At 39.3% G+C, this 9270-nt stretch overlaps 3 protein-coding genes across 3 annotated transcripts in view; 1 reads left to right on the top strand and 2 right to left on the bottom strand.

The window, feature by feature from the left end:
- Positions 1-222: 222 nt before the first annotated feature.
- LOC104803682 (26S proteasome non-ATPase regulatory subunit 14 homolog) lies at positions 223-3715 on the top strand. Its single transcript, XM_010527692.1, has 6 exons — positions 223-447; positions 1016-1193; positions 1888-1969; positions 2392-2568; positions 2653-2820; positions 3260-3715. Exons 1-6 carry the CDS (start codon positions 309-311, stop codon positions 3449-3451), a joined length of 936 nt encoding a protein of 311 aa, XP_010525994.1. The 5' UTR covers positions 223-308; the 3' UTR covers positions 3452-3715.
- Positions 3716-4141: 426 nt separating this feature from the next.
- Positions 4142-7695, bottom strand: LOC104803681. The gene is made up of 7 exons (XM_010527691.2): positions 7283-7695; positions 7061-7149; positions 6829-6967; positions 5375-5470; positions 5119-5241; positions 4720-4979; positions 4142-4608 (listed from the first exon to the last, which is right to left on the bottom strand). The coding sequence occupies exons 1-7, from the start codon at positions 7464-7466 to the stop codon at positions 4498-4500; spliced, it is 1002 nt and encodes a 333-aa protein (XP_010525993.1). The 5' UTR covers positions 7467-7695; the 3' UTR covers positions 4142-4497.
- Positions 7696-8616: 921 nt separating this feature from the next.
- Positions 8617-9270, bottom strand: part of LOC104804510 — a 2950-nt gene continuing 2296 nt past the window's right edge. The window contains exon 10 of the mRNA XM_010528822.1: positions 8617-9225. Coding sequence (XP_010527124.1) covers positions 8809-9225 — 417 coding nt within the window. The 3' untranslated portion in view covers positions 8617-8808. The remainder of the gene's footprint in view (positions 9226-9270) is intronic.

Genomic DNA, 9270 nt, shown 5'->3' with positions numbered 1-9270 from the left:
AGAACTTTTTTTTTATCCCCCGTCAAATAAGGATTTCTAAGCAACATTTTGCAAATATACTATTTAGTACTCGTTTTACTTTTACACTACAATAAAGGGTATGATTAAACTTATAGAACTATAGGGGTTGGATTGTAAAGATATAAAACATAAGGTGGCCAAAGGAGAAATACGTGAAGTTCCCATTGTAGTATCTTTAAGACCTGCAGCGAACGAGTTTTCCCGTTGGGTAAGAAAGAAATTGAGAGGAAGCTATAAGCATATTTCGGCGACAGAGAAATCGTGAGATAAGAGTGGAGAACCAGTTCATGTCAATGGAGAGATTGCAGAGAATGTTTGCCGGAGCCGGTGGCGCGTTGGGCCACCCGCCGCCGGATTCACCAACCCTCGACACCTCGGAGCAAGTCTACATTTCCTCTCTCGCTCTTCTGAAGATGCTCAAACACGGTAATCATTTCTCAGTCCAGCATCTCTCGCTTCTATGGCTTGTGGGTTTATAAATTTATCTGTGGTTGATTAGGGTTTTTTCCTGTTTGGATTTCGCCCGATTTCTGGTTGTTTCTTCTGGGTATTCTCTAAGCTTTGATTTTTGAAGCTCAGTAGTTCGTGTTTCTAATGGAGTTGGGTTTCTCGTTTGATGTTTGATTCTGGATTTTTCTAGTTCGTGTTTCTAATGGAGTTGGGTTTCTCGTTTGATGTTTGATTCTGGATTTTTCTTACTTTTCAGCTTAGATTTCATTGTGGTTTCTGCGTTTTCGTTCTGGGTTATGTCTGGCTTAGGTTTTTTTTAAAACCGTTTTGCCTCATGTTTCACAGGGATCTCAGTTTCTGTTTTGATGATTCTGGGTCGTTTACTTACTGGCTAGAATAGATTTCATTGCGGTTTCTGCTTTGTTCTTTTCAGGATTTCTGTAAATTAGGTTTTTTTATGCAATAATTTCTCATTTCTCAAACTGATTTCACTTTCTCCGATTGTGGTTTCGGGTATGCTTGAAATGCTTCTTGGGAAATGTAGGGAGGGCTGGTGTTCCGATGGAAGTTATGGGATTGATGCTCGGCGAGTTTGTGGATGAGTACACAGTTCGGGTTGTCGATGTCTTTGCGATGCCTCAGAGTGGTACTGGTGTAAGTGTTGAAGCTGTTGACCATGTCTTTCAGACAAACATGCTTGATATGCTCAAACAAACTGGAAGGTAATTACCTTCGAACTGAGATTTCCCATTGAACTTATCTTGGTTTTGAATTCATTGTTGACAATTTGTGTGACTGAATTATCGAATTATTGCCCTGGCCATTTAATTTTCATGATCTTCGAACTGAATTAGATTTTAGATGGTCATTTGAGCAATTGCACTATCACGGTTTCACTAGTATTATGATTATGTGTTAATGCTAGAGACCGTGTCCTGCTGCAAGCTATTTCTTTCCATGAGGCCTTAGGATTAAGCATTGTAATCAAAATGGGAAACAATAGCTAATCAATCTCAGAATTCAACTCATCTTCTTTGATGAAGTCACATAACTAAAGATGTCTGGCAATTAGGCTCTCTTTTTTGTCCTGTTTTCAGCCCTTTTTTTAAGACTCTGGATCACTAGAAAGATGAAACAGTGGTGTCATCCTAATTATGATCGATGGAACAAACTCTCTGCTCCTCCTCTCCATATGTGATGAAACAGTGGTGTCTTCATATTTTTGTTTAGGTTATACAAGAACTATAAATGCATAATATTATGTGGCTTAGATGTGCAACATTTTCAGACATGAAGCTTATTGACATTTTCATTTTATGCAGTTTTGTTTTATAATCAACTGCGTCTGTCGTCTTTGCAATTCTATTTCGCAAGAGCGTTTACCTTTCTGCAATCTTGTTTATTTTTGCGTTGCAGGCCAGAAATGGTTGTAGGCTGGTACCATTCACATCCTGGCTTTGGCTGTTGGCTTTCTGGTGTTGATATAAACACCCAACAGGTAATTGCAAATTAGTTGCATTTTCTCCTTTCTTACTTAGATACATCTCGCAAATAATACTTCATATTCATCATGTTCTTTTTTTTTCCCATTTTCTTCCATTTGGATGTCTGCTTTGTCACTACTACCCATAATTTGCATTTTGAGAATTTGTTATATGCTTGGCCCCTTTCTTATTCAATAATTCAAACTAGTAAGTGTTTTCTAGTTGTGTTTTGTGATCTGTTTGACAGTCTTGCTTTGTCCTTGTCTCGTGATTTAACAGTCTGCCTGCCGCTTGTGACTTCGGTGCTTACACCGGGAGTTCATATGGTTTCATTGTTCATAGTCATTTGGCAATGATGTTGTTGAATGTTAATGTCTGGCTTTGCTATTGATGATAATATTGCGAAGCTATAATCGTATCTTCTGTCTGTTTGCAGAGTTTTGAAGCTCTGAATCAACGAGCGGTTGCAGTTGTCGTAGACCCAATTCAGAGTGTCAAAGGAAAGGTGGTTATTGATGCATTTCGTCTGATTAATCCGCAGACCATGATGCTTGGCCAAGAGCCGAGACAGACGACATCAAACCTCGGGCATCTTAACAAACCATCGATTCAGGTTTAGAGCTTCTGCCTGGAATTATGCGATACTTTCTGATAGAACGACTTGAAGTTGGACCAATAATTTGGTTGCTTTTGCCAGGCTTTGATTCATGGGTTGAACCGACATTACTACTCGATAGCTATCAACTACAGGAAAAATGAATTGGAGGAGAAGATGCTACTTAACCTTCACAAGAAGAAATGGACTGACGGGTTGACACTCCGTAGGTTTGATACCCACTCCAAAACCAATGAGCAGACCATCCAGGTAATGGTCTTATTCATGTGGCCTACATTTTGTGGGTCTCTCAACTCGCAACTCTTGAAAACCTTCATTTTGGAATGGGGTTTAATCATTGCTTTCGGAGTGGCTGTGTGAGAAACCAGTACTGTAGAGATTATAAAACCCGCAATTTCATGTGATCACTGACTATGGTGCTCGTGGTTAACTTTTCATCGAAACTTGTGCAATTTTGGTTTGGTTTTAGAGTTTCTTATAGGCTCATGTTTTCGGGTTTCAATTGTTACTTGGTATAAGAAATTAGGGACTTTTTCAGTCCGCTGAAGGATTTTCATGTCTTTAAATCACAGGCATAGCGTTTGTGTGAGATAGTCTGCAGACCCTTGTCGGGACTTTGCTTTGCTTTCTGGAGAATACTGAAAGTAATGACGGGACTTTGTTTGTTTCCGCTGTCATGACACTGCAGGAGATGCTGAATCTCGCCATAAAGTACAACAAGGCAGTGCAAGAAGAGGACGAGTTGCCGCCGGAAAAACTGGCGATTGCAAATGTGGGAAGACAGGATGCGAAGAAGCACCTGGAAGAACATGTCTCAAACCTCATGTCCTCAAACATCGTCCAGACTCTCGGGACAATGCTCGATACGGTTGTCTTCTAGAATGTTCTCTCCTGTTATCTCTCTTCTCCTTTAGATACATAGGCGGCGAGAAGAACTCAATTTTCAGTTTTAGCGCCGAATCATTCAGCATGTAACTGCCATTGCATATTGAATCTGCTAGTCCCTATTGGATTTTTTGGTTTCGGACTTTGAAGTTCGCCGGTTTCTGTTTCATGGTTGGTTTGTATCCGAAATTCGGATTCGGGTTTTGTTTAAACAAAAATCGTATAGAATGGGTCTGTCTTTGGTTGGATTTTATTTATATATATACTTCAGGTTGCGTTTTCTTTTGTAAAATTTGGTTTAGGGTTAAGTTCTTTCCGTAGTAAAATATGACTTGGTTTGGTTCATGTGCAATTCATTTAAATTCAATAGTAGAGTTTCTCTTCAAATCAAAAGAATGCCGATTTGTTGGATAATTGACCGTTTACGTGGTGGGTTTTAAATTTATGAACTAATAGCCGCCGGATTCCTAGATATATGAATGTTGTAGAACCAGGATCGATCATCATAGGAATTTAAAAAGGTGTTTTAATTAGGTGTGACTATATATTTAGGCAAAAGAATAGAATTCGTTGATTAGGGTTCGGTTTTGGGATGCAAACAAATACTAATGCGCAGAGGATACGGGTCTCGAGATTTACCCAATCATCGGAAGCATTCAACCATGATCCATGAAGAGATTTCAAGGGAGAAACAAACATTAACTTAGATTCATATCGGGCTCAAAATGTTCTTGGTTAATCCCTCAGCCCATAACTAAATTAACTGCTCGCTCCCAAAAAAAAAACAACAAAACACACAGACGAAGTGTCAACTGTCAAGGACATCTTGTGAAACAATGTCAGGTAGAAGAGAGTTTGAAAAGACAATGCTTTGCATACTCGACCAAACAGAAAAGGCATTCCATTATCTAATATGTAACCCCAGCAACAATGGTCCATCAATTTTCTAAGCGTCAAAAGACACAAGCGTAAGACCAAAACTTCTTCCTACAGTGTCCCAAACAAGCTTGTCTCCGATGAATATCGCCGTGACATGACTGTTCAAGCGGTTACAACACCCGACACCCACGGAACAATCACAGGAGCTTTCGGATGGTTGTTTCTGTATGACTCCGAATATCTGTCCTTGAAGTTCAGCTTCGGCTTCTCTGCCTGCAGTTTTCATCGAAGAACAGTACGAGCTTATAAGCTTCTACTGATTCGGAACATGCACAGGCATGCTCAAAGAGACAGAATGATCGATACGAGGGGAGGGCCTCTTACGTATTTAAGCCAGCATTCCTGATGCTTGTGTTCGTAAATATCAGGAGAATAGCATCCGAACTCAGATGGACAATAAACCCATATGTTGCATCTCAATTCCCCGGGCTTAGCACGCTTTGCATGGTCTAAGCAAGCCTGGCAACATTCGGCCGCACTTTCTTTATGATGGGTTAGTCCCCATCTCACAGCAGCCCCATCATAGTCCGTGTGAAGTTCAGCGTTGCATTGAGCCGGGATTGGTCTACCCGCAAGGACCTCCTCTGCCAAAAAGAAAATGAATAAATTCACGAGTATCAAATACATCCCAACCTTTAATTTTACAAGCTTCATCAAGTTTCTTGATCTGGAAGAAAAGGAAAAGTAGAGCAAGATCTAAATTTTGGACAGTTTGGTAAATACCAGGCTCAGTTTCGCCCTCGGGTTTATCATCGTGTTCTACGTTGAAAACCTCAGCTGGTAACCAAAGACCAATCTCTTCAGACAGCACATCCCACTCAGACTCGAGCGCTCTTGCAAGCATCCCTAGATCATTTGCAGAATGAGATCATAATACGTTTGCTATCTTGAACAATAATTCAGGAACTTATCAAGGACTTTATAGAATCTATCTTAACTCGTTGTAAATATATTTTAAATAAGCCCTCAAGAGCTTTACCTGCTTCTTGTAAGATGGTTGAATTTGTCCCTTCACTTCCCAAGCTCAGCTCTTTGACTTCCTTCAATTTTTCCTGGCGCCAATTTTCTACAGCTTCTGTTCACCATGCAAAGATAAAAAAGACTTTAGGGCCAAAGAGAGAGATGAATTTACCAAAAGAGCCGATGACAAGAACACGTTAATGGCAAGTCATCATTATCACCACATGGGTGCTACAACTGATACTGTATATGCATGTGGCAGAATGGCATCGGGCCATCTGGAACGAAAGCAGGCAACGATAGTATTGGAGAGTGACAACAACAAACATTCACACGTTTGTGGCAGGTAGTATAGAAACTAGTTTCTTTGTGTCATGAAAGCATAGCAAGAGAAAGAGCAAGACAGAAGTTTGCAAAGAAAAACATCTTCCCAATAAAACACAAATGATGTAACTACAGCTTCCTGACATATCTTCTAACACTTTGTAACAGAGTGTATCAACACAAATCAGACAAGTCATACTTCAAATTTCAAATGATTCACAATAATCTAATAGCATCTTGACCGACGCATAATCTTGAGGTATGTCAAACTGGTTAACACTGAACAGAAAGAACGCAGATCATTATGGAAAACATAAAGAACACAACAACTCAGATGTAAGATCGTTCAACATCATGAAAACAATATATTCTATCCAAGTTTGAACTTTGAAGTGAAATATTTTCCTTGCCAGAGTGCTAAAAACACAAAACTGAAAACTTTCTTGAACACAGAAATGCAAGGTGTTCAATGAGATTTTACATATATGAACATATCAGAGACAGAAACATTTGTTGATGAACAAAAATATAATCCAGTGCCTCATGGCGCTAGTGCTATAATAAGGTTCTTTCACAGTCATGAATTCATTTATCCACATGAAGCATCTAGATAATGTACAAATCAGAACAATACATAAGCATAATCACCACTGACATCCTCTGCATCCTAAATTTTCAGTAACCACTCAACCATTTAACTTGAACCGCCTGGTACATGATGTCACATGCATAAAGGTCGGAAGTCGGAACTCTTCATCTTCTTGATGCACACAATATAAACATCCAAATAAAATTAAAGCATTTCTATCAATGATTAAATCACGTCATCTTGCATGGAGGAGTTGAGCACACGAATTTCACAAACGACAGAGACCCTTCTGCACTTGAACCTTTAAATGAAGATGGCACTAAACAGATAGCAAGGGGAAAACTAACACTCATCCACAATCAAAGTAGTCCCAGGCAAGATGCAACATGTGTCCATGTTCAACTAGAAAATGCATTAGACGCAACAAAACCACCAAGCTAAATGCAGCACCAAAATTTATCAAAGAGACAATGATTGGAACTATAAACAGATCCATTGTGGTTTGGAATTACTGCCATTATAATTACAATTGTTCATTGCCAAAACAGAGATCAACATACCTCTCTGTTGGGTAACATTCAATTTCTCGTCTAAGCTCTTCAAACGGTGCAAGATCTGGTCGACTATTCTCTGTTTTACGGGCTGAGATAATTCAATCCTTGGTTCTTCAATGGAGAACTCATGATTCAGCTTCTTCACCTATTTTTCAAAGAGTCGTAATCGGCATCAAAATAATACACGCCGAGAACAATGACACTGTAATTGCCACATTCCAAACTCATGAAGACATACCAATCTAACAAGTTCAATGGGCTCCTTCGATCTACGGATCCGGATAGATTCCTCCATTTTCCTAGTCTCATCCGCTGTATACTTTGCGACTGCAATATCACCAAGCCCCAGAAATTCAGACATAACAATCCAAACCAAAACATAAAAAATCGACAACCTTAACCAGATCGAAAGCGCAATTCGGGCAAAATCATAACCAAATCGAGTACTGACAAGACCCACCCTGCTCATTATTAGAATAGAGGTGAAGAGAAGAAACATAGCGAGAGCGAAGAACATAAAGAGCGACGAGAATGTTGAGAAAGCAAACAAGGAGAGTGATCTTCTTGCGGGAGAAAAACCCGCCTCCGGTAACTCCTCCTCCGTAGCTCCACCGTCCTCCGACCCATTCTCCTCCTCTCGCCATCTCCCTCCGCCTTCATCCCACCATATCCTCTCCGTATTCTCTCTCTGTCTCCTCCAGAAACAAATCCTCTCCTCTCTCTCTCCTGGGTTTTCTCGGATTTTCCCGGAAAATTGCTAAAGACAATCACTTTGCTTGAATCGGACACAATAGGATTCCGTTTCTGGATTTTTCTTGTTGCGTCTGCGGAAAGAGGAAAGGAGGGAAGGGACCGACAAATAGAGAAAGACCCTAAGGACGGACGGTAGCTCAAAATAAATTAAATAATCATGGATTTTTTATTTAAGGAATTTTAAGTGTATTATGAGTTTTTAATTTAATTTAATTGTTTTTAATAAAGTGATTACTATTCTTAATCACGTTGCATTTAACTAAACCAATATGATTAGCTTTTCGTTGGCTCAAGGCGTCGTGCATTAAATGTCATTATATTAGATAGATCAATCACAATCTCATCATTAATATATTAGAAGATAAAAAAAACACCATTTACAAATTTTCTGAATTTTCTATAAATATGTTTTGGGCTACATTCAAACTATAAAAGACTGATAAATAATTTAAAATATTAACCCTGAAATTCGCTAATAAATTATTATAACCTTAGAATTTAGGTAATTCCATTGTTATTATAATTTTTATCATACATGTACGTATTTCCTTTTTGTTTATGTTCGATATCTTACATTTTAAAGATAAAATATTAAATTCTTTAGAAAAACGTCTAGTCATCTTTGCTTTCCGTTTCGTAACTCGATACCTCGTCGCCAAACACCGATTCCGACAAACACAATTTCGAATCACACACAGAAACTAGAACTAGTGTTCTTGTCGGATTCATCGCAATCTAGCATGACTTGTATGTAAATCATGCACACAAAACAGTTGTGGAGTTTATGTCAGTCTCCTAATTTAATTTTCTTATAATTTCCAATAAAAAAATTTCAATTTTCTCCATCGTCGGACATGCTATAAACGGCTACATAACAATTACACACATACATCCGCCCTAGTTAATATTTTTACAAATTATTCATAGTATTACAATAACATCCCTTATTCTAAAAAGGGTCGTAAGAATTTTCGATAAAAATGGGAGAATGAGATACAAAAGATACCCTAAACTGTTTTGGATAATGAAATAAAACATTGATCGACCTATAATTTCTCTTTTGCAAATAAAAAAAATTTGGAGTGGACACTATAACACCCGACCATCGATTTTCATCTGTACAAAAATGGTGTATAAATACTCTTCTAGTTCCGAGTTTCCGGGAGATCGCTTACGCGTTTCTTCTTTGGTACTCATCCGAAGAGTAGATTGCGTTCTTCTACTTTATGTGGTTCAGATAGATGAATCCCGATCACCGATCGCGGCATCTTCTGAAGATTCTGGATCCGAATTCCCGACATGATGTGGCCGTACTGAAGCTGCGTCGGAGGTATGGAACTCGCTCTCGTGTCGAGCTTTGAACGTCCACAACAAGATCAACGGGATCATGAGTATCGACATGCACAAAACCGAGATCCACGCCATCCGGGCATATCTCTTCAAGGGTTTGCAGTGGTTTGCGAGGATTTCCGTGAACGCGTCCTTCACGGACTCGCATTCGACGAGGTTCTGCATGCCCGGATACGCGTTCAGTATCTCCTGGACTGAAGACGTGTAGGCTTCGACTCTTCTGAAATCCTCGTACGATATGAATTCTCCGTCCTTACAGGTTGTGTTTGTTCCGTCTGAACAGGTGAACACTCTCAATATCTGGAGAAAAGGTACAAACATATGCGTTAGGGTTTTCGCTCTTCC

The sequence above is a fragment of the Tarenaya hassleriana genome, unplaced genomic scaffold (genome assembly GCF_000463585.1).
Source record: "Tarenaya hassleriana unplaced genomic scaffold, ASM46358v1 Cleome9, whole genome shotgun sequence".
Lineage (NCBI taxonomy): Eukaryota > Viridiplantae > Streptophyta > Magnoliopsida > Brassicales > Cleomaceae > Tarenaya > Tarenaya hassleriana.
This window is presented reverse-complemented; position numbering and strand designations above follow the sequence as displayed.